Here is a 26,062-nt window from a genome sequence, read left to right on the forward strand (position 1 = left end):
CTACTTTCTTTGCACTTGAGCACCCAGGTTCAGAATTTTAAAGGCCTGATCAATATAGATTGTATTGAAAGAATACTTTCTTCACATTCTCTGAATACTTCCCTATGCTTTTACCCACTCCTCTAGGAGTCTTAAATTTTAACACAAAAAGATGTATATATTTAAACATTTTGTTGTTGTTGTTCATTCCACAAATTTGGCCTCCTTGATTTTTCTTTCCTGGGTTGTCTCAGTGCCAATGACTTTTCTTCCTTAAGAAAATTAGTAGACACACTTTCAATGGCTGTGTCTTGTTTGCTCACCAGCCTGCAGAGATAAGGGGTCTTAGAGTGTGGGCTTTGATCTGCATGTCTGAGGATTTGGGGGTTTTTTTTGTTATCTACTTGTTTGAGTTTATAAATCTGCTACTTTGAATGTGGGCAAGGATCCTCAGGAAGTTTTTTGTTTTTTGGGGTTTTTTCCTTTTTCTTTTAAGATAAATCCTGAGTTACCAATTAGAGGACAGTTAGAAGGAGTCACATACTTCACTTCATGGAAGTAAAGGTATTGAAAACTAGAAGATGACCAAATGAGCACTATGAAACTTTTTTTTTTTTCCCTGAAACCAGACTAGTAATTTCTTTTCAGAGTATTTGAAGATTTAGTGAAGTTTCACATACACTTCACAGCCTTTTGTTGAATCCATCACCTTGGTGCCTCCTTCAAAGGAATTTGGGTCTGGCCTTTTGGTGTCCTTTCTGCGGAGGGCCGCACGGAAGGCTTTCCTGCTCATTAAGATCCCAGTGTGGAATTCGGCAGGCCCAGACATCACTGAGCCATTTGAGGACAGTGAATACAGAAAGACAGGTTTTATTTCGGATCATTGCATTTGTCTGTGACCATGGGGCTGAAATATGAAACAAACCAGCTCTGGAGACATGGAGTCTTGCATTCATAGTGGAAGAGATTAGACAAGTGGTCGGGTAGTGACACAGACATGATTCATGCTCTATCTCCTGATGACGAAACTTTCCAAATACTTTCAGTGTACTGATAGTACATTACTTAAATGCTAAATATATCTAACTCTTAACAGCTAATTGTCTGTCAGGCTCATTGTCCGTTACCCTTAAATGCTAAGGTCATGCTGTCCTTCTGGTTTTGTAGATATAAAAATATGTATGTGTCGCAGAGGCTGGGAAAGTAAATATGTAAAAAAATAAGTGTACATTTGTAAAACTCCTCTTAGAATTTTGAAAGTATTCATTTTGTGAATGCAGTGAAGCTGTTCACACTTTTTCTTGTTGTTTCCTCTTATTCAATGTGTAACAGAATCACAGAACTTTAGGGCTGGAGGAAAAAACTCTAGAGAGCATCCCCTTTAAGCTCTACATCTTTCCATGTTGCTTACTAGTAAACTGGGTTTAAAGGAAGTAAACGCCTTTTTCAAGTCTCCAGGCTAGCGGGCAGCACGGGCTCAACCAAAATCTGAATCTCTGATATTGAAGTGTAGTGTTCTTTCTGCCCGAACTTGACCCTGCTCATTCAAAACGTTGCAGGCAGATCAAGACATCCAAGAACTCAGTGGTTTTAATATCAAAGAAACAACACCTGCCTCTCTGATCCTCAGTTGCTTCATTTATGAAAAGATAGGTCTTGGTTAGATGATTCCTGAGATTCTTTTTGCTCGCACAAATTATAGCACAGAGTTGTTTCCTTTTTTAATGTGGACAGTGTTATTACCTCAAACACATATGTTTTTAATCTTCAAAAAAGCAACTTCTATTTCAAGGTTGTGTTAAGTAACATTCCAAATCCAGATGAAACCAAAGAGAAAAAAGAAGGAATGTGTGATTGGGCTGCTGGGGTGGGGAAGAGAGGCACATGCCCACGTGCGCGTGCGACTCTTGACGCGTCTCCATCTAGGTCAGCAGGTGGGCTCCATGAGGGAGGGTGAGGTTGAGGCCAACATGCCGAAGCTTTTAGATTTGATAATAGAAGCCCTGCTCTGCTGTTTTCTTCCCAGGCAGTATTGGTCTTGCCTGTTTCCAAGGCCTGTAAGTAGGCCAGGTGAGCCACTGAAGGTCAACCTTGGGAATTGATAGGGCAGTTGATAAGAACTCTCTTCCCCTTCTGCAACTAAGCAAGAAGGCCCACCTTCTGTGACTCTACACGGACTGTCAGATGGGCATGTTCTTCCTTTATCATCCTCTTTAATTTCTCTGCCATACTAACCCAGTTCAGCTGGACTTACCTTAAGTCCTCCTGCTTCTACCAAATGGACCTTCAAACGGTGTGGTGAAGAGAAGCCACAATGTGGAGAAAAGTGATTTGGGTTCTACAGCCATCTTTGTCCTGTGCAGCTGGATACCCTTGGCCAAGTCCAGCCACCTGCCTCTGGCCTCAGTTTCCACTGCAGCCTGCATAAGCAAGCATAGGCATCTTTCTCCTTTGAACTCTTGATGCGGTAATAATGGTAAATGACACGTTCACTTTAGCACTTACTTTGCACATTTATTTCATGTTTGTCACTGTCCTTTTGCCAACAGAAGGGCATCGTCAGTCTACTTTTAGGTCTCAACAGCGTGTACATTCATTATCCCTCTCCTGATATGTCCTGTTGCTTAAGGAGGTTGGCCCACTAACTTACAGAGCAGATCCATTATTTTAGGGTTGGGGAACAAAGGCGAAGATTTATTCTTAAGAAATAGTTGATACAGTGAAAGAATGTGGCTGATTGAGAGTCCCATGTAGGGACTTTGTTTCTATGTTAGTCTTTGGCTGTAACTAAAACAAAGCAGAATTAACCAGAGGACAATGCTACACAGTGGACATAATGGCACTAATCACCCCATGTGTAATTAGTACAGTGTGAGCATGGTCTCCGTCAACATGGGCAGCATCTAGTTCATATACCCCATGTGTAATTAGTACAGTGTGAGCATGGTCTCCGTCAACATGGGCAGCATCAAGTTCATATACCCCATGTGTAATTAGTACAGTGTGAGCATGGTCTCCATCAACATGGGCAGCATCAAGTTCATATACCCCATGTGTAATTAGTACAGTGTGAGCATGGTCTCCGTCAACATGGGCAGCATCAAGTTCATAATTCAGAAAGGAAATAAACCCCTAAGTGTGTCAGCTTTATTGCCTTTGCCTCTTATCTCAAGGAAGGACACCATATGGCCCTGTATTGGTATACTCTTGCCATGACAATTCCTTCTGTCAAAAATGATTTTCTCCAGAAGTGTGGTATGTAAATTCTTGGTTGATCATTCAGAAAAAGGAAGGGAATTGCATTTTTTTAACCAGCAGTTTTCAAAATACTGTTTTGGCATGTGAAAGGAATTAACAGCTCCCTGTAAGTGTTGGCATCATGTATGTGCATTTAATGATAATAAAACATAAAACATAATTGTATAAACAGTAGAAGAATCTTTCCTCCTGATCTTCTGATTATCTAGACATGGCAGATTTTTTTCCTTTCCCCAGAGTTTCATTTTCCAAAGTAGTAGGGAAAAGTGTCAAGGAGATTTTGACATCAGTTATTTGTGAAATCACCTTGAAGCTGAGACTTGGTTCTGTCTAGAATGATGTTGAAATGTGCAATAATAAATCACTCCCCAGATCTTAAGAATAACAGCCCAAAGTATCTTATTTGTATGGTTGTTCCATATCTAGCTCATGTATTGTTTTGTTCATTATTATAACACTTAAAAGGGGATGTGGTCAATGAATTCCACTTGAAGTTTTCCTTATGCTCAGTGAGCCTTTCTTCTTAAATCTTTCATGAACTGTGTAAGGAGGAAGAAAGCATTACCCTATACTTCTAAATACATGGGGATATAGGGATTCTCCAACTTAAAACTAGGTGGCATTCCATTTTTTATTTATTTGTCAGTTCTTTGTAAATTAGTAGAACTTTTCTGTCACAACAGTGTTAAAAACTAAAAGAAAAGAAAAGGCTACTAAGGGTCACAGGCCAGTCTACCAAAACTGTACTTATTTTGTACTGATTTTCTTTCTATGGAACATTTTCTTAACTTGTATTGGGTATTTCAAGAATGAAATCCCTTTTGCTCCTTATTAGCTCCAGTAATAGGAGTTTGTAGATACAGTATTTATGTCATTAGTTATCTAATTATTTGCCCATCACACGGTGGCCACGGTTCAGATGCTGGTTTAATAAGATTAATCATAATGCTTTTAGTACTAGAGAAGGTGCTGTCATGTTGTCAAAGGATTATTTAATGTTCAACATGAACAAACTCTGTTGAGGTATGCCTATTCTTGTTTTTTTTTCTTTTATTCTGCCTTTCTTGCCGGTCAGTTAAGTGGAATTCTACAAACCACATGGAAAGAGAGGGAAGTTTCTGTTATTTGTTTAGACCTTACCCCTCCTTCTAGTTAAGGTGAAGAAAATTTGGGAAAAGTTGTTCTATTCTTACAGTGACCTTGTTTTTTGTTTTTTTTTTTTAAGTACCTCTAATGTTTTCTCAAAGCAGAGCACACATCCACAGAAAATGCTAGTTTAAAAAACCTTCTGAGAAGTCATGTGCCAAATGCAAACTATTATCAGAGAACAAACTAGAGTTTGTAACTTTGTAGTTGAGGCGTGTGTATATCGGGCACGTATTTCGAGGACTTAGATTAAACTTGATTTTCTGTAATTCCTCATCGGGCAAGAGTTGTGTTCAACTGTTAAAGGGACACAAATGTGTCTTTGAGCGGCTGCTTGATTAAAAGCTGAGCCCCAGTCTGTCAGGGTGACTTAGAATTGGCCAAGACTCAGTGTATGTGATTGCATTCCATCTATTTGCTAGCTCAACAGATGGATCTGTTTCTTAGAGTATTTGCAGTTTGTCCTTCAGAAGGCAATGACTAGCTGGCCCAACGACGGTAGATTCCATTGACCAGAGTTAATGAAGCTTTTCCGTAGATGTTATGTTTCCCATAGTAGTTTTTAAATTTATGGATCAAATAAGCAACTGTGAGTTTTCAGCCCTTTTTCAGATCTTTGGAAGTTGTCTCAAAAGCCTGATCAAGGAAAATGAGGCCATTTATCTTTCCAGGGGTTTCTATGCCCTCTCAACACCTATGTGTTAATGGGATAAGTAAGAGTGGTTTTTGCTTCTTGAAACCTGCAGGCTCTCAAGGGGAGAGGGGAAAAAATGGAAAGGTTACTGCTTCCTCTGTCTATCAGGTTTTATTATGGAAACTGTTCACCAGATAATTGGGTTTAATTTGTGACAGAGGGGAAGATTTGTATTGTAAACAAGAAAGTTCTTTGAAGATAAATCTTGTCAGTAGCGTCTGGAAGGATGCTGGAGGAAGCCTTGACATTTTTTTTTTTTTTTTTTTTTTAATGGCCTGGAGTGGGAGGGTGTTTTTCTTTCTTGTTTTTTTTTTTATTATTTATTTAGTTAGTTCCCTTTTCTTCCTTTTCGCTAGACTGCAAAGTGTTAGTGAGGCTGGAAGGTGATAATTAGTAGTCTTCACCTGATTTTTCTTTTGCAAGTGGGCTAATTAAAATGCATAAAAACTTCTACTTTTTTTTCCCCCAAAGGGAAACATACCTCTTTTGTCAGCTGCCTTTCTGAACGTCTGCAATTTCTGCCACCTTCTTTGTTTTATTGACTGCTTCTTTACACCATCAAGAACTCTCAGGTGCTTATTTGTAACTCTTAAATATTAGGAGAATTAACACTACTTGTCAATGCCAGGTTTGTACCAATATTAATCAGTAATGTAGCACACATATTATGCTCCTATTATTTATTCAGTTCTTCTATTATTATTTTACAGTGGGCTTTTCCTTATTTTCTTTTGTGTCATTTTAAGTGCCTTAGGTAATAGTGTCCGTAGTCTTCTGTATTACAACATATCCAGTGATATGTTGTATTCAGCGGTTTCTATATGCACCCATCTCTCATTCTATACATTATCACTCCAAGAATCAACAAATTTTTCAACATTTCAAACTCAATATCAGTAGGTATTGGGTATGGTTTGTTGTAGATTTAGCTTTATTTTTTTAGTTTTAGGTGCCTTGCTTCAGATAATATATTATTCTTGATAAACTTCGATTTGGTCTAAAATGATGCCAGGTTTTTATAAGATATTCAACAGCAAACATACTGTAGTACAACATTCTGGTTTTGCCTACTTTTTTTTTTAAGATTTTATTTATTTAATTGACAGAGAGAGACAGCGAGAGAGGGAACACAAGCAGGGGGGAGTGGGAGAGGGAGAAACAGGCCTCCCGCAGAGCAGGGAGCCCGATGCGGGGCTTGATCCCAGGACTCTGGGATCATGACCTGAGCCTAAGGCAGATGCTTAACAACTGAGCCACCCAGGCACCCCTAGTTTTGCCTACTTTCAAGTGTCAAACTGACTGCGTTTTTCAGTTGTACCGATTCCAGACTTTTTATCATCTAAGAAAATATTTGTTGTGGAATTGGTAATGAATGTTTAGCTGGTGTCTGTGTGTTTTCTAATCAGTTGGGTTACCTCTTTGTACATAATTTTGATTTTTGTGCTTATATCCAAAACAATTTTAACCAAATGTTTTTGTAACTAGATAAACTGTAAAAAAAAATAATTATCTCATGTTACCTATGATATAAATAATACAATTAGAGATGCTAAGTAAAAATTGTAAATTATTATAAGGAGTTAAATTTGAATTTTTAAATGCTGATATGTATAGGAAAATAGTTTTAAAAATAACAGTTTACTCAAGCCAGAGAAAAGAATCTATTAAATGAGACAGATGCTCTGAAACTCACAAACAGATGAGTAGCTCATCTTGTAGGCTTCCTCTCTGTTTTATAGTTATGTTACATGATTTTTTTTTAAATATATAAATTTATAACTAGTGGGTAATTCCTATAATTTTTTTTCTTTCTCTGATGAAAAAAATAAGTTCAAACCATCTATCTAGGAGGAAAAAGTACCTCGATAAATTGATGCCCATTAAGATATATATAACTAACACTTTTCTACCCCACATTTGCTGACAGTGACTGCTGGCAAGAAATAAAAATTTTCAAGAATTGCACTTTCAGAATCTCAGAGCAGAGAATTTGTGAAGTAATATTATGAATATTATTAAAGAGAATGTATTCTACTCATTTCCTATTCATTGCAACTTGTATTTATTGTTTTAACAATAAATTCTTAATTAATTAATCCACATAGTGGAATGGGTTTTTTTCTGGTTAAGTCATGGAGGGGTTAACCAGGAATCCATTTATATTCAAGCTTTATTTTAAACATCTTTCTAAAAAATATTTTATTTATTTATTTGAGAGAAAGAGCACAAGTGGGGTGAGGGGCAGAGGGAGAAGCAGACTCCCCACCGAGCAGGGATCCCAACATGGGGCTCAATCCTGAGACTCTGGGATCATGACCTGAGCCTAAGACAGATGCTTCACCGACTGAGCCACCCAGGTGTCCCTATTTTTAAATATCTTTATAAAATATGTTAGGAGACTTTGGCTATAATAACACTATTAATGAATGTGATTATATTTTTAATTAAGGACTCTTCATTGACCTGGATGAATGTTTTTCTGAATTTGAATTTTTATTTTAGAGTTCTGTGACTCAGGCCGTGCCCTAGAAGTCAGAGGAGAGGGAAAAATGTTTCTTGAATGACTAATATAAATTTGTTCTGTTGTCAGATTGAACTTTTCTTCTAAGATTGGGGTAAAAAGTTTTTTTAACTTTAAATGTATATAATTGATGGGCTATGTTTAAGAGTTTACTCTATTTCTTCTTGCGAAAAGCTTATTTTGAAATGGGTACAAGGAATTTGGAAGTATTCCAGAACTCTCTAAAATTCACACTTAATAATTTGCTTCATTCAGATTTTTTTTTTGATTGGCATGCGATCCCTATGTTGTGTCCTGAAATGTCTGAAATCACAACATCTTGATAGAGCCTACTCTATTTTTGAATTGTTTTAAATAGTAACTTTAAAATTTGCATTAATTGAAAAGTACCTTGTCATAACATTTGCTTTGTGTCATGAAAGGTTATCTATATTTGGAAGTAACATTTTGGTAAAAGGAAGATTATGGAATATTTATGAACTTTCTCTCTCACCGATTCATAGGTTATTAGAACAGGATGGAACTTTAGAGCTTTGCAGCCACAACCTTCTCAGCTTACAGTCGAAGGAAATGAGGTCCAGAGAGATGAAATGACTTGCCCAAGGACACACAGCTGAAGAGTAGTATAAGAAGGACTGTAACCCTGGGCTTTTGGGTTCCAGGTCAAGTACTTCTATCATGGAAAGTTTGCTCCAAACTTTTCAAAAGATCATGGTGTAAAGCTGGAAGGGAGTCAATTTTAAGTATACTTATTATGGTAAATTCAGTTTTGCATCTTTGTGTATGTTTAGGTGGTTAATTTTTTTCCTATTAAAGTATGCTTAATTCAATTTGCGAATTAATTACAAAAATGAGAATAATTTTGTTTGGATAATGATAACTTAACTTACTCTCATGACCCAGTTTTAGGACTGTGCTCCTTAATAACAACTCCCTAATGGGGCCCTGTGTAAAACAGTTTAGTTTAAATTCTTGGATTACTTCATGGTTTTTAATAAGAATAGTTGAAGAAGGATGCACCTTAAATATTGCCTGTTTATGGCCTTTGATTGCAAGATAGCAACAGTTATAACCTCAATTTTCATGTAACCAAAGTTTATGGTATAGAACAAATACCTGCCCCCCAAAAAAATATTTCATTTATTTATTTTTGAGAGGCAGGAGGGGCAAAGGGAGAGGGAGAGAGAATCTCAAGCAAACTCCGTGCTGAGCACAGAGCTGGACACCAGGCTTGATCCGACAACCGCCAGATCATGACCTGAGCTGAAATCAAGAGTCGGATACTCAAGGAACTGAGCCACCCAGGCGCCCCTACCTGTGCACTTTTAACTAATTTTGTTTTAGCTAATTTTTTCACAAGCAAAGCTTTGGGAACCTTTTAACTGAATATATATGATAAATATTTTCACAGTCCTAATAGAACCAGGAGAACCAACAGAAACTCTTGATACCATTATTTATAGTCTTCCTTCACTATAAATCTGTTTAAGTAACCAAAATCAATACTATAACCAACTGGAATTAACACTGATTGTTTTCTTGGAGAAGCAGACAGGAAGAAGTCACAGCCAGTTGGCATTAAGAAGGTACTGTAAGATCTCAGTGCCTCTGGCCACAGCTGGTAGAGTTTGCCAGAAAAAGTGCTGCTCCGGCTTCTCCTGGGCTGTTGGTATTCACAGTGTGCAGCCCATTTTCTTATTTTAGAGCCAAATTTTTTTAAGCTGCATTTTTTAAAATCCCATTGACTTTTTGGGGGGGGGAGTGGGAAGGGTGTTATATCTAAGTATGTGATAATAAGAGCTTATCAGTTGGGCTTGAGATCCTTACTCTATCATTCTTTTTATTTATTTATTTTTTTTTAAGTAGGCTCCACGCCCAGTGTGGAGCCCAACATGGGGCTTGAACTTATTGAGATCAAGAGTCAGACACTTAACCGACTGAGCCACCCAGGCCAGCCCACACTCGTTTATTTTTTAACTGGTTATTTACTGAGTACCTACTTACTCTAAGTACCTACTGTTAAGTAACTAGTGAACAGGGTGTTCTTTCTAGGCAAGCAATGTTTTGATGATTATAATCAGTTCCGCTGTATGTATGCATGCATCTATTTTACCTGATTCAGATTTCCACTATGGATTTTTTTTTTTTTTTATAATCTGCAAACCAGTTTCAGTTGCACTGCTAGGGGTTCTTAGGTATTTAGCATTACTCACTCTATACTGATAGTCTATTTTTATACTTCATGTTTCCCTCTAATTTGCATTTCAGTTTCTTGGATAAGGGGTTTGGGGCTACTACCTCCACCCCTTGTCACGTAGCCCACAAATAAGTCAAATAAATTAGGCCTATAATGACATTAACTCATTCCAAACCATCAGATAAATTTTAGGATTTTTCTCTATTTAATTTATATTAAGTGCCTAAATCCTTGACTTAAAAAGGCAAGGGGATGATTTGCATATTCATTTTTAAAAAATAAATACTCTGCTCTGCAGTTGCTCTTCCCCAAGGTACCAACTGCTGTCATTCAATGTTGGATAGCCAGTGTGGGAATGGGCTTCCCACCTTGCATAGGGGACTCGAGATATAGAACCAGGAAACAGCAATATTGGCCTATGGAACCGTACTCTGTGTTTCTAGTTACAACAAAACAAAACATTTGAAGAAGTGATTCTGCAGAGATGAATCAGAATACCCAGACTGTACTTGAAATTTTCATTTCTTGAGTCTTTAGGCACTTTGGAGTCAATCAGTTCCAAACACCTGGGATTTTATTTCTTCATTTAATAAAGTTAAAAAGAATACACACACACACACACACACACACACACAAACAAAACATTTTTTTTCTAGTAAAATTAACTTATGATTTCTTGGTTTATAGAAAACATAACAGTTTCCCCCAAAGAGAGGGAGGAACCACTCGCTTTCACTCTCTTCTCACTGGAAAAGTAGGCCAGTTTCATAGGAGAGATGGTTTCAGCCCCATGATGAAGGTGAGTTGACTCGTGGGCATTCTTTACAGATGGCCACAGGAAATGGGAACGTGCTTTATTTAGCTTCTCACCCGGCACAGCCATCGCGTTTCCTCTTGAACAGTTTGAGAAATAGGAAGATACATAGGTAAAAATGGAGAGGACAGAGAAGAACTGGAACAGGTGCTCAAGTGGCTAACTTTGGCTTTGACAAGATATTCATTAATGGCCAAAGTTGGAAGTGTTTTTAGGGTGAAGTAATTTTTTTTTTCTTTTGTGCATTTGGAAACCTTATTCTTAAGCAATCAAGGAAATTAAAAACCCTTTTCATGTTTAGGGCAGATTATTGTAATCTATTGTGTGCTTCAAGCTATGCAATTTAGTTTCCTGGATTCCAGAAAAGTTTATTCTTGTATTTTAATCAATTCTTTCTCTTTAACACTCTGAATCCCTGAAAACGGCTATTTCTGGCAAACATAACGTATTCCTCAAATTAAATTGCACATAGGTATTAAATAAGCCGGGCAAGATTTAATTCCCAAATGGGTTTGGGTGCATTTGTTTATAAATCACAGGTGTGGTTACAGTTAAGTCTCCAGGTGGCTTTTGGAGAAATATAAGTTAATAAGGTGCTGGTGAAGAAATGCATACAGGTGCAAATGACTTTAGAAAGGCAGGAAAATTTTCCACTAACTTCATTATGCTAGATGAAAATTAAGTTGTATATAGTTAGGAGGGTCACATAAATAGCTACAGGGGTCATATGACAGGGCTAGGGAGGTGGAGGTTATATGTGTGTAGCTAAATTTGTGAAACATGGAAAGTTCTGGAGTGACGTGGAATGAAAATTTGGATATATAAAATATTAAGTGGGAAGCGAACTATTAAGGTATTCTAGATACAGTGTAACTGGAATTAACATTAATTCTAGTCATAGCAGTAGCTGAGTTCAAGGTAAAATATATTTTCCTTTCGCAGGTCATCGTGTACACTAGATGGTCCATTCTCTGCTGGGGCTCCCTAGAACATATGTTTTGAGATATGATATGCCACGAGTAATAGGATATTAATATTTGTTAACAAATTTTACAAAATTCCTCCTTTTTAAAGCATTTGAGTGAACTCCAGTTTACTCCTCTTCATGGTGTGAGTCTCACTCACCTGTATTCAGACATTCCTGCTCAGTGGGACAGAGAGGGGAGGAATGTTTCAGCTAGTGATTTGCTACATGTCACTGCCATACCAGGACCTGTCATGACTTAGCCTGTCAGATTTACTGCCATAACTGTAGAGGTTCTAATAATTGTAGTTTTTAAAATTCCAACAAAAAGTTTTTAGGTTTTATTAGAAATTTCTTAAACCTTTGGGAATATATGTCCATGAGTGACATGGGATTATCTCATGGTAGAAAAATCTGCCAAGTTAGACTAAGGACCACCTGCCATACACCAGGTTTGGAGAAACTCAGGACCCCCTCTGGCTTGCTCATATATACTATGGTAGTCTAGCACAGTGTATTAGTAAGTGTTCTCCAGAGAAAAAGATACAATAGGAGGTGTGTGTGTGTGTGGGTGTGTGTATGATTTATTATAAGGAATTAGCGCACATGATTATGGAGGCTGACAGATCCCAATATCTGCAGGGTGAGTTGGCAATTTGGAGACCCACAAGACCTGATGATGTGGTTCTAGCCCAAAGGCCCTCAGATTTAAGACCCAGGAGAAGTCAGTGTTTCAGCTCCTGTCCAGACACAGGAAAAAGCTGATGTCTTAGTTTGAAGGCATTCAGACAGAAGGAATTCTTTTTTATTCAGGGAAAGGTCGGACTTTTTTTTTTTTTTTTCTCAGACCTTCGACTGATTAGATGAGGCCCACCTACTGCAGGGAGGACAATCTACTTTACTCAGTCTGTCTATTTAAATGTCAAAACCAAATGCCAAAACCCCTTCACAGAAGTAATGTGAACGCCCAAATACCTGAGCATCCTGTGGTCCACTCAAGTTGACACATAAAATTCACCATCACACATGGTATCTGTACATGTCCAGGACAGTACTTTACAGACATCAGTACTCAATAAATATTGATGGATGGATGTTTGTTGGAAAGATGGATAAATGAATGAATGTTCATCACAGATGTTAAAGAATTGCAACTTTCCATTTTATAAATCTGGAAATACTTCTGTTTTGCTGGTTAAAAAGCTATAACTTCACAGATGTTTGTTTGAATTTTAGTATTCTTTGGCCCTGGTGTTTAGCACATGAGCCAAGCTGAAGGTGATACCTACCTTTGAATATTCCAGAATACTCCAAAGGATCTAAACTTCTGTGAAATTGCATGTCTTTTTTCTTACTATTTTTTTCCTTTAATATCATACCACCTCTCAGTTTTTCTTACATTTCCATGGCCTCTTTTTTTCTATCAAGGAGGTATTTAATATTTATATTTCATTTTGTATCTTTATTTATATTTAGTATTTATCTTTTCTTCACCCTAATTCATTTTAGTTTTGGTTGGCTCTGCCTTTATAAACTTCTTTCTAGTGGCTTCTTGCCAATTGCCTTTACTTTTACTGTGTAGATAATAACTTTTGAGATTTTAACTGATGTAAAAGTGTCTGTTGAAATCCCATGAGTGAAGACAAACTCAGTAGTGTGATTACAACCATAAAAAAACTGAGCTACAACCTCAATATTTTGAAAATGAATTATATATTCTGTTAGTAATGAGTTTCTTTTCTTTTATTCTGATATGTGCACCACAGAATTATGAAGTTTTCTTGACTTGCATTTCTTTTAGTTCCTACTGAGTAGATACTGCCAGTATTTAGCAGAGATGATTAATGTCGGTAACTCTCAATATTACAAAATGCTTAAGAGTGTAATGTAGTTCCTAAAACACGATGGAAGCACCATAGTTTAAAGGATTTTGCTAGTAATAATCTTCCTCCTCTGATCAAAAAGTTAATAGGTTTGCTGTAGAAAATTTGAACAGATAATAATGTATTTTTTTAAACAACTGAAGTATGGTAAGTTTACTTTGAAACATCAGATGAGCAAAGAAAAGAAAATATCCCGTGTGGCATATCTAGTTGGCTGTCACGTGGAGAGACATGTTCCTCGATTAGCTAGATCCTTTCAGTTCCTCCCTTTGGTTATGTACATATACAGTCAACCCTCATTATTCGTGGATTCCATATTTGTGACAGAACTGATTCCCTAAAAATTATTTGTAACCCCAAATCAGTATCTACAGCCCTTTCAAGGTCATTGGTGGACATGTGCAGAAGGGTGAAAACACGAGTCACCTAACACATACCATCCCAACAGATGTGCAGCAAAACAACCCTGCTTTCTCGTTGTGGTTCTCATACTGTAAGTAAGCGTCCTTTCCGCGGTCTATTCAGTGTCACGTTTTCACATTTTTGTGTGCTTTGTTTGTGATTTCATTGTTAAAAATGGCTCATAGGTGTACTGAAAATGCTGGCTGGTGTTCCTAAGTGCGAAAGGGCTGTGATGTGCCTTTTGGAGAAAATGCACACATTAAATAAGCTTCATTCAGGCCTAAGCTATATAGTGCTGTTGGCCGCGTGTTCAATGTTAATGAATTAACAGTAGATATTCAATCACGTGTTTTTAAACATAAACACACAACGACGTTACGTATTGACCGGGTGATGAAAATGTTATGACCAGAGGCTCCCAGGACCCTACCTCTTTATTTCTCCTAGGAGCAAGAGAAATATTGGCTGAGTCAGCATTTGCCACAAGTTTTTTTGAACATAACTTCCTGGGGTAATGGAGATCAAATTTATTTTTTTTTCTTTTCTTAAAAATTTGAGTTCCACTGTACTTTGTGCATTTTTCCTTGATAGTATATTTTTAATATTTTCCTCTGTCATTAAATGCTCTTTAACATCTTTTTAATATTTATGCAACAGGACAGCATACAGATGGGATGTCAGTTTATTTAATAATTCTCCTTTTAGAGAATACTTACTAGGCCCTCCCCTAGTAAGTAACTTTTTACTACTATATGCAATTCTGGAATAAACATCCTTGCAGCTTAATCTTGATCATATCCATGATGATTTCCTCATGATAAATTTTCTGCAAATGAAATTTTTGGAACACGGAATATGCAAATTGAGACTTTTGCTCTTTGCAAGATTGCTTTGTGACCTTTCTAATATATTCTTTTCTAAAGAAGATGAAATTAACAATAAACTGTCCATTTTTATTCAAATTTCAAAAACATAGGCATTTGAGGAATGCTTTTATCTTTTATTTCGGTGACCATTTATAGCAAATGTGTTTTGATGTATTTAAGTTGCAGGGCCTTGTATTTCAGATGTGCAGAGAATTGCAGGTTAGGTAAGAAGTGTTCGATTTCTTCAGTCCAGCCTCCTCTTTTGCATTGATAAAGTTGGAGGCTTGTTTGAATATTTTATTGTGAATTTAATTTTTTTTTAAACACACCAAACTACAGACCTTTATTTTCTTCTGAATATTATCACCCATAGTTGTAGAGGAAAACTCAGACTGTTCACCTCCATTTCCAACCCCTCTTAGGTTTCTTTCTTCTAGCTTTGTTTCAGATATCTAAATTCAGGAAATATGAGTCATACGTGTATTCTTTGTAGGGACAGATGCTAAGTGAAGAGGGAACATGAAGACCCTCTGCTGCAAGGGAGATGCTGATTTCATGTCACAGGAGGAATCAAAGCAGAATTCATTGGAAATACAGAGGCTGGAGCAAATATTACTTTCTGCTGTGTTGCCGACCCAAAGAAACAGCATGTGTGCTAGACATTGAAAGATGACTTATGTTCATGGGGGAAATTATCTAATGCCATAAATTTGCATACTTCTACATTGGCAGATTTTTAATTTCGCTTATGATCTTTCTCGAGTAGGGAGCATGTCTAGCTTCTTTATTTTTAGCCTTGCTGCTACAAGAAAGCAAATGTTGATTTATGCTATGTAATTCTTATTTACAAAGTCCATGTGGCATTTCATAGTTTGTATGTTTCCTCTTGACAAATCTTTGGTTTGTTTCTGTAGTGCCTTTGTGATCGTAAATCATCAAATACATAATGTTACATTGAATACGTAATATTAGAGTGAGTCGATATATTTTCATTTATTGACATTCTTCCCTAATTTGATCATTTTGGATCTCATTCCACTTTTTGATTATTACATGTAACACCAAGTGAACAGCTTACTGCTTATATCTTTTTTATTTCTGGTGGGGTATTTTTAGTGCATATATTCCTATGAGCGAAACTACTTGGAAGTACTTTATTGCTTTCATCATGTATTTTTATATTGCCTTCCGAAAATGTGTTGCTAATTAATAGTAATCCCTACAATAGTTACTTCATGATTGTGTGTTATGTGTGGTATATTAAAAAAAGAAAAAAATCCTGCTTTCTTCGTGGCCATCAAATGGCATCTCAAGGTTGCTTTAATTTATATAGTTTTGATTACTAGCAAGGATCAATCTTTTTCTAATAGTATTTACTTTAGAATTTTGTCTTGTGTAAAATCACTGTTCATAATTTTTACCTAAATGCTTGTTTCAGAGGGCCTTTTCTTTGTCACAGTTAAGGTCATTCCATTCTTTATGGAGTTATTCCAAGTTAAATATGTTTTGTGTATGTAAAATGTGAAGCTGTAACATTTAACTTTTATAGACCCAGTAGTAGAGAGGGAATAACACCTCACGTTATTGGGTTCTCACTTGGATGCAGACACTTTAAGGAATAAAATCACGTCTGAACCACCTTCATTATGACCTGTGAAAGAAGCAGCCAGGGCTAGTCCAAAATGCTGAATTCCCAAATAGTTCACTTTCTGACATTGGAATGCCCCCAGGTATCCAGAGTCATAACATCTTCTGCCTCACACAAATTCATCCATCCCTCTTCTGAGTTTATTGTACCTCTCTGTTGTGGAGCTTAATCCCAGTAGATTGTAATTCCTTTTTCTGTAACTGTGTTTTTCCCTTCTGGATGCTTCCCAAGGACTGGAAACCCAGTCAGATTCTTCTTCTTCTTCTTCTTCTTTTTTCATTCTTCATGCCTAAGTTTGTTTATTCATTCAGCAAGAATTTATTGGATGTCTGAACGCTATCTTAAGCTTTATTGGGTATGGAGGATATACAGGTGAAAAAACCTTGGTCTCTAATCTGGCCAGATCATTTACAGCGAGGGGAAAACTTGGGTCCCTATGTAATTAAGAGAGTGTGAAGTCTGAGTTTAGAGCTTAGGATGGTTTTTAAGCACTAAAAAATATGGGATGAGACACCTTAAGGCTGCAGTGATTGGGAATTATTGGGGAAAAAATATGTAATAACTTGTTACAAATTTTTTAAAGGTTATTTTCTCAAACTTGAGAGATTTTTAGTTCAATTGGCCTGGCCAATTGTAAATCCCCACCCTCATTCGTTAAAAATTTTGTCAGAGGAATGTAGTATTTAGAGCTGGCAGAGATCACAGAAATCATCTATTTAAAACTCCTTTTTACAGTTGAGGAAACGAAACTTTAAAGCAGTTGTGACTAGCTGAGGGCTTTTCCAAAAAGAAAAGATTTCAAAAATGTAGAAGGGTAGATTTCCTCATAAATATGATGGAGAACTTTACACACCTCTTTGCACATTTGAGCCCAAGGGTTTTTAATCAGATCCAAGAATAATTTATATTCACCCATATATGTGGGCTGTGACCATGTGTCTGGCTGGCTTGCCCCATCTTCATCCTATATGTACTTCCCAAAATGTTTCAGGGATCTGGGACCTGTGGTGATTCTTCTTATTTTTTTTTTAAGATTTTATTTATTTATTTGACAAAGAGAGACTGCGAGAGAGGAACACAGCAGGGGGGAGTGGGAGAGGGAGAACAGGCTTCCCGCAGAGCAGGGAGCCCAATGCGGGGCTTGATCCCAGGACCCCGGGATCATGACCTGAGCCGAAGGCAGACGCTTAATGACTAAGCCGCCCAGACCCCCCTGTGGTGATTCTTATCTTTGTATGCTCTTTGCTTTTTAAAAAGTGAGATTGAAATTTGCTTTTGGTTTCTATTCTTGATCCTCTTTGTGACCAAGACCTAGATTAATTACTACGGGGTTTTGAGTTTTAGTTTTTCAGTATAATATATAATATGTAAAGGAATGCAATAAAATATGTTAAGGAAATTGTATTCATCATGCAACTGGCTGGCTGTGATTGTGTTTTTCACAATGTTTTATCTGAACTTTATGGTCAAGTGTTTTATTGTTTTTGAGAACAATCCAGTGTTTTCTTTTCTACTTTGCTTAGACTTTAAAAGATAAAGACAAATTTATCTTAATCACACCAGAAGAAGCTAGCATAGTGGCCTCCACATGGGATTAGACTGTGTAAAGGACAGAAAGAAGCCTTTGAAACTGTATTCTCTTCACTGAATTATAAAAATTTAGAACTCCTACCTTATTTATTACATGGAAACTCTTTCAGTTAAGATAAGGACTCTGGGGCAAGAAACTCCACTTAGCATCTTCTAACTCGGGCTTTATTTTTGGTATGTGTCAGAGATTTTTGTTCTTGAGTACTTTTTAGGGGAATATTTGATTTCCCTGAAATACTAAATTTTGTATACATGTATATTTTTTTTTTTCTGGAGAAGGGGTTCATAGCATCATCAATCATATTCTCAAAGGTGTCTTGAACAAAAAGATGATGAGGAGAACCATTGCCCCAAACTTTGGTGCAGTATCTGCTGGAATACAGTAACTTAGGAAATGACAGACAACTTTGTTGTCCCTCTCTTTTTAAACAAGTCCCTCAGAATGACAGAAATCACAGTTCAGTGTTACCTGCACTTGTAATTTGCCCAATAATATGAAAAATACTCAGACTCACTGATTGTCTTTAAAAAGAGCATGTAAATGAAATGGAGAGGACTTGGCCTAGGCTTGACCATTGATTGCTTCCACTTGATGGCCAAGAAAATTTCTCTGTGTAATGGACCTCGTCCCTCACTGTTAAAATGAGAGGATAGATGTGAAGATTTCTGTGTGTGTGTGTGTGTGTCTTTCTCCCATAATTTCATTCATTAATTGGAATATAAATAAAATTAGAAATAAATACTAGAATTATGATTTGATACTACCCCCAAATTATGGATTTTGTTTTGCTCTGGTTTCTTCAAAGACTAGGTCTCTAATAAAACAATATTATACATTAGGATTTTCAACTGCTTAGTTTTTGTGAGGTTTTTACTATTTTCATGCTTTTGGGGTGTTTTTTTTTTTTCCTCATCTGATCAATGTTCCTGTTTCTTGAAAATAGGGCCATTGAAGGAATTTTGATAATTGGATTGAGTGCTGTTTAATGACATTGGGCTTTTGAGTGGTGATGACTAGAATTTATGTGCCCAGTGGTTTGTCTGACTTACTTGTTTCATTTTATAATACTCATTTCAAATTCGAACACAAACAGGGGCACCTAGGTGGTTCAGTCAGTTGAGCATCTGCCTTCAGCTGGGGACATGATCCCGGGCTCCTGGTGTCTAACCCCATGTCAGGTTCCCTCCCCAGTGGGGAGTCTGCTTCTCCTTCTTCCTCTATCCTTCCCCCTGCTTGAGCTCTCTCTCACTCACTCTCTCTCTCTCTCTCTCTCTCTCTCAAATAAACAAATAAAATCTTTAAAAAAAAATTCAAACACAAACATAATCATTCCTTCAATTTAAAAAAAGGCTAAGAAAAAAATTTTTTTAATAAAAATAAAAAAGGTGGGGCGCCTAGGTGGCTCAGTCGTTAAGCTTCTGCCTTCGGCTCAGGTGATCCCAGGGTCCTGGGATGGAGCCTGCATCGGGCTCCCTGCTCAGCGGGAAGCCTGCTTCTCCCTCTCCCTGCTTGTGTTCCCTCTCTCGCTGTCTCTCTCTGTCAAAAAAATAAATTAAAAAATAAAAAATAGGGCGCCTGGGTGGCTCAGTTGGTTAAGCGACTGCCTTCGGCTCAGATGATCCTGGAGTCCCGGGATCGAGTCCCACATCGGGCTCCCTGCTCAGCAGGGAGTCTGCTTCTCCCTCTGACCCTCTTCCCTCTCGTGCTCTCTCTCTCAAATAAATAAATAAAATATTTTAAAAAATAAAAAAATAAAAATAAATAAAAATAAAAAGGCTAAGGTTATACTACTAACAGCAACTCTTGTTGGTTTGATGTCATGGTCAGTAATTTCTCTGACTTTCCCACAGTCTTCTTTCCTTGGCCTTAGAGACAAAGAAACAATGTTGGGCTGAAAACATCAGACATTGTAGAGCCACTCAGAAGTGAAGGATCAATTTCTGGTTAAGATATTGCGGGATGAATTTGCTCCCCCCAAATTCATTTGTCGAAGTCCTCATCCAGGTACCTCAAAAAATGACTGTATTCGGAGATAGGGCCTTTACAGAGGTATTTAAGTCAAACTGAGGTCATCAGGGTGGGCCTTAACCCAGTATGACCTCATTCCTTATAAGAAAAGGAGATTAGGACACAGCCAAACACAGGGAAGACCATGTGCAAACATATGCAGAAGATGGTCAAGGAGAGAGGCCTCAGAAGAAACCAGCCTTGCTGGCACCTTGACCGCAGATTCCCAACCTCCAGAACTATGAGAAAATAAATGTCTGTTGCTCAAGCCACCCAGTCCGTGGTACTTTGTTATGGCCGCCCTGGCAAACTAATGCAGGGGGCCTTGTTTAAAGAGTGATTAAAACAGCTCAGTTAATCAAATGAAAAAATAGATCTGTCATTTTCTTCAGAAACAAGTTTTTATTAATGTGACTTCCTCATAATCCCTTTGAGGGTGTCCTAAAACCATTGGTATTTTGTTAATTAATTTTCCAAGGGCAGCTCCTTCAAATGGCAGATCAGTAGGTTGTCTTTAAAGGATCTTTTTCCGTGAAGCTTCAGGAAACCTATATTTGAAAAAATAATTTGAGTTAATCATTAGGATTAATTGCTTCATTCTCATCAAAATATGACTTTATCTTCTTTGATGGTAACACAAATTAATGAGGTGTTTGTTTTGTTTTGTTTTTGTCCCAACACTTTACAAAAACGTATCGGAGGGTTTGTGAAATATTTGCCAGACAGACTGAAGGACAAAGTCTACTGGCTAACTGAATGAGAGGAAATTAAACCCAATTAGTTACAAAGTAGGTGAAAGGTGTCAGGGGCTATTCCCACTTTCTTCCTATTTCTCAAAGTAATGTAAGAACAGTGGGGAAAAATGAGGGAAAGGGGAAACAGTACAATTTTATCACTTCTGTTCTCAATTTGGTCTTGATGTCAATTTCTGGTAGGAAAAAACCCAAAAAACAAGCAGAAAAGACCCACTTCTTTGTAATCATAGAGGTGTTATTACAGAAAGCAGTACTCTTAAGTTTACTTTCTTCTTTTGGCTTCATATCAGAGTATATCTAGATCCTATCATTTTTACAACTTTGTCCTGGAAAATATGGGAAAGTCAGCCTATGCAATTAAATGCAAAATCAATGTAAGCTGCCCAGAGGACTAACATATTGGGTATTAGCTTGTAGAGACAAATGCTTTTTCAGTCCTCTTGTGATTCTACTACTATTGGATATAGAAATTTAAGGCTTAATCTTTATTATCTCAGTGTTCTAGTTGTAGCAGGGTGAAAAGGGATAGCAGTTCTTTTTCTTTCCTTCCCCAAACCAGAAAGATACATGTTGCATTAGAAATATCATACTAGCTTCTGGGTGTTTTTAGGCCATGATAGATACAACATTCTACAGTACAATAAAAGAAAATTTGTCTTTTGCCCTGAAGTTATATTTTAGCTTTCGTTAAATTCTTATCTACCATAAGATTGGAAGGAGAAAAGCACATGTAGCATTTCCAAGAGTTTGCTGGAATGCAGTAGAAGAGACTCTAATAAATGTGCACAGGGTTTACTTTGGAATTTTGTAGGCAAAGGAGAAATCTACTCTTTGGCAGGAAGGTTGTGGGTAGCACCTAAGCAGATGTTTTTAGATACTACCTGAGTGGAAGCTTGTGGACCTCAGTTTAGCCAATTAACAGCTATATTGCTCGCCAGTGGTGTGTGACCTTGGGAAGATGGGTCAGTCATTTCTGGTCTTCAGTGGTACTTCCCTGATGACATGAAGGAAGCGGATGAGATTTTTGGTTCTTTCCTTTAAGGGGCCTCATCTTTAAAGATTTTATTTTTTATTTATTTATTTGACAGAGAGAGACACAGAGAGAGAGAGGGAACACAAGCAGGGGGAGTGGGAGAGGGAGAGGCAGGCTTCCCACGGAGCAGGGAGCCCGATGCGGGGCTCGATCCCAGGACCCCGGGACCATGACCTGAGCCAAAGGCAGAAGCTTAACGACTGAGCCACCCAGGCGCCCCTAAGTGGCCTCATCTTTAAATTAATTTAAATGTTATTGAGATCAGTGTAATAAGCATGTATTTAAACACATCAGTATGTGTTTTAAAATTTAAAATTTAAAAATTTAAAGTATTTTTTCCATGGTGTACTATCTTAGTTAACAGATGCTAAAAAGAACAGTTATTAATAGATTCGAGGGAGTTCACAGAGTTCTATATTTTTGTGTAGTTTTGTTTGTAAATTGAAAAATAGTCCTTATATTTGGGGTGCCTGGATGGTTCAGTCGGTTAAACATCTGACTCTTGGTTCCTGCTTGGGTCATGAGCTCAGGGTTCTGGGATCAGCCCTGCTGATCCTGGCTCCAGACACTCAGGAGTCTGTTCGGGATCCTCTCTCTTCCTCTGCCTCTGCCCACCCCCGAACCCCATGATCTCTCTCTCTCTCTCTCAAAGTAAATAAATAAAATTTTTAAAAATAAAAAAATAAAAAATAGTCCTTTTATTCAAAAAGGAAGGGAAGAGCCAGGCTAATCTCCAAGACCCTTACAGCTATGGCATTCAAAAACTGTTTTGAAGCATGCTAACTACATTTTTATTTGTTATCACTGAAACCTCAAAGATATACTAAAAAAATATAATCAAAGAGTTTGTAAAAGCAGAGTTTATGGTATTGAAGACTCTCTGTCCACCAGACATGGGTCTGAAGTGTGGAGGTCTCCATTAGGTCGGGAATCAGGCTCTGTCTTGTTTCCTGCTGTATTCCTGGCACCATTCATATACATTTAGGTACTATGTGCCCAATAAATAAATATGTGTTGCTGAATGTATTTCTTGCAATAAGACCTGGTAAGAGTACTAATCATAATTTCAGCTAACCTTTCTTTAAGAAAAAAAAAATTATAACCAAATAAGAAATCAATAAATTAGGTTTAATTAACCATGTGCTTTAGAAAAAATTATTGGACTTGAACAAAACTGTAGTTGAAATTGTTTTAAATTATTTAAATAATTTGAGGACATTTAAAGTATTTAATTTATTTACAGACTATCAATTTATATGCAACTTTTTGGGGAAAAAAGTGTGAAAATCCAGATATTCGTAGGTAGACATAATAACCACTTAAAAATTCCTTACATCTGGGAAATGCTGTTAACTATAATAATAACTATAATGTGAAGAAAGGTATGCCACTGGTTATACTTTCTACGTTGAGACTGAATATTGCTGTTTGATTTTTCTGTGGTAATTATTATCTTTGAAGGACTTTTGTGGTGTTTTGACTCCTTTATTTGAAGTCCTAATTTTTTTTTTTTCCAGAAAGTTATCAGTTCATGGTGTCCTGATCTGCTTAGAGTCAAAGTAAGTTTATTTGGCATTTAGGATTTTATACAGTCTGTTTCTTGCAGTTCTTTATAACCAAATAGTCTTCTGGAGTGTATAAATGGTTTTGAATGGCAAGTAAAGGGATCATACTTCTGATCCGTTGTCAAACTCTGTTTCCTTCTCTTTTCTGTGTATATTGAGTTATGAGAAAGAACAAATGAGTCAAACTAAGTCCCAGGCATGCAGATTTTTATTTGTTTATAAAGCTCTTTTAGCATGGTTATTTTAGAAGTTATACTTAAGTATAATAATCTATGTATTTTTTTCTAAGTCAGCTGTAGTTTTTTCCCGGTGAATTTGCACTTTATTCTTTACCCAGCACCCAGTATAAAACTCGTGCTTTCCCTCATGGTACACAGTATCTGCTTCCATTCTTTTTTCACTTACACTACTTTGAGTTGTGGTTATCTTTTGATAAGTAGAGACAGCCCCCAGTTTAGAAACACTCGACTTGCTGCAAAGGTGGCCACCATGGGACACTCCCACCCCCATCCACCCACCCCGCCCAGTAGGAAGCCTTCCCCACCACTGGGGGCGCTACTGGCGCTGGAAATCTTTATTCCCCTGTCCGCTCACTTTGGGAGGTCCCCAACTCCCCAGAGCCCTCTAGGACAGACCTACACCCAGGACATTCCTCCCCCATGACTCTGTCTGTGTGCCTTCAAGGGCACGAGATAGCAGGCGATGCTATGGGGTCCCTCGTGCTATTCATTCACTCTGCTCTAGATTAGAAAAGATCCTCCGGCCTTGATTGCAGACGTCCGCGTGATTTTCAGTTTAGTTTGGAAAAACTTGTGGTTCAGATGTTAGATTTATTAAATTCACCTTCAAAGCCATTTGCACGTTCAGAGCTTCTTATGAATGGCTTATTTCTGATACTAGATTTTTACTGTCGTTGTGCAAGGACAGTTGCTTAAAAGTGCCTATAGAGATGTCAGAGATTTTGGTTTATATGCTCAAAAATGTAGATCGTTTTCTGAGTACCAGTCTGTCCCCCCCGCAAAAAAGAAGAAGAAATTATACTTTAATTTGACGTGAAGTTCTCTTTTTCCTTTAACCTATTTTTGTCAGCTTAGCATTATAAATTAGTTTCTTCCTACCCATTGAGCCTAATTAATCAAGGTAGCATTTAATTTTCTCCGACTTACTGTCTGGTTTAATATTTTTGCCAAGCAGCCTAGTTACCAAAGAATCGTCTTTCCGTTTTGACAAGTCAAGTATGTCTACTTGAGGAGCTTGTGTTTGTAAATGTTCTGTTCTGCCTTCTCTCAGGGGGAGGGAAAAAGATGAGACAAAGAACACAAATCTGAGTATTGGCAGCCCGGGTTCGCCTGCCCTTCCATGTTCCATAGCTGTCATTTCCCTGGCCAGGGCTCCCATAATGAACGTCTGGTCAGCATGGTTTTTTTGTTTTCTTTTCTTCTTGATTTTAAGATCGGAACAGAGCAGAAGGTGTATTGCAGCAGAAGACAATGACAATGAAATCGTCTTGCCGCACTTTAAAAAATATAACAATATTATATTAAAGGAATCCGTATTCGGGTATTGAGGTAGTCCAGGTGTAGAGAGAGGATCATTTTTTTTTTTCTTTTGGACCCAAAGTAATAGATTGAATGAAGATGGTCCCAGGAGTGAAAAACCCAATGTGTCGAAATGGTGTCATTGCAGGAGGGCATGATGCCCGTGGCCTTCAGACTCTGTGGTTTGTTTGTGTTGGCATGCCTGCATGTATAGAGGGCATTTTAAAATCCTTGGGCATGTGGGAGAGGGAGAAGATGCTTTTAGTACTTTATCCCGGTTACTGTTTCTGTTAGAACATGTGCTTTTGCTTTCTTTAGGCAGGCTTGTTGTGTTTACATCATTCCATCTTTGTCCCTCCTCGTGGCATGGGGGGGACCGCTTTATGCTTTACCATGCTTCTCTTCACACAGATGCACAGCCCTTTGCGTGCTTTGCATCAGACTTGTCTTTCATCCTGTCTTTTGTGTCTTTTGCAAGGAAATTGATCTCATAAAGAATGCTATCAAATTCATCAACTGGCAAAAAATACCATTTCAAAGTCTGAGGAAGAGACATAAAAAGGAGGCAATCGTAAGCTGGACTGTTTCAACAGATTGCTTAGCAGAAAATATTAAATCCGCCTCGCACGCCATTAAATCACTCTGGGCATAACTAGCCAAAGAATTTCACAATGTGGAAATGTGAAATTTCATACATACAGCCCTCTGACTGTATGCAAAGTAGGAGGCCTGAATGTGAGCATTGTGTTATAAAACCTTAAGCTGGAGAGAGACTAAAAAGCCCAATCTTGCTGGTTATTTTGGACATTCAAATGCTGTCTAAGAGAAAAGAACTCATTATGACTCAGTTCCGTTAATTAGACGTAAATTACCATCTTTTGTCTGATACAAAAGAAGGTAAAGGGAACTCTGCAAGACCAGAGGATACAGAAATTCTAATGAGATGAGAGCATGGGCTGGGAAACTGCCTGAATACAAGGAGCCATTGAACTTGAGGCAAGCCCCTAGTGTGGCTTGTGTATGAACAAAAAGCAAAAACATACATTTGTAATTGTCCAGATTCATATGCTGTTAGAACCACGGTCAATGTCCCCACAGTGCTGGAGGATCCTGATTTTGACAGGATGTGAGGCTGGCCCAGGGAATTTGCCCTTCCACTCCTGATTATACTCTGAAGATTTTTGTTACATATACAGTCTGT

At 37.6% G+C, this 26,062-nt stretch overlaps 1 protein-coding gene across 2 annotated transcripts in view; it reads left to right on the forward strand.

The window, feature by feature from the left end:
* Positions 1–26,062, forward strand: part of CDH2 (cadherin 2) — a 209,959-nt gene that overhangs the window by 62,373 nt on the left and 121,524 nt on the right. Inside the window, exon 1 of one of the 2 annotated variants that reach the window (XM_073898375.1) lies at positions 23,299–23,317. The exons of the other annotated variant lie outside the window; for it this stretch is intronic. Within the exon in view, the coding sequence (XP_073754476.1) occupies position 23,317 (1 nt within the window). The 5' untranslated portion in view covers positions 23,299–23,316. Of the gene's footprint in view, positions 1–23,298; positions 23,318–26,062 lie in introns of those variants that run through there. 2 annotated transcript variants of the gene reach the window in all.

The sequence above is a fragment of the Callorhinus ursinus genome, unplaced genomic scaffold (assembly GCF_003265705.2).
Source record: "Callorhinus ursinus isolate GAN/ISIS: 27379988/994484 unplaced genomic scaffold, GSC_fseal_2.0 scaffold11, whole genome shotgun sequence".
Classification (NCBI taxonomy): Eukaryota; Metazoa; Chordata; class Mammalia; order Carnivora; family Otariidae; genus Callorhinus; species Callorhinus ursinus.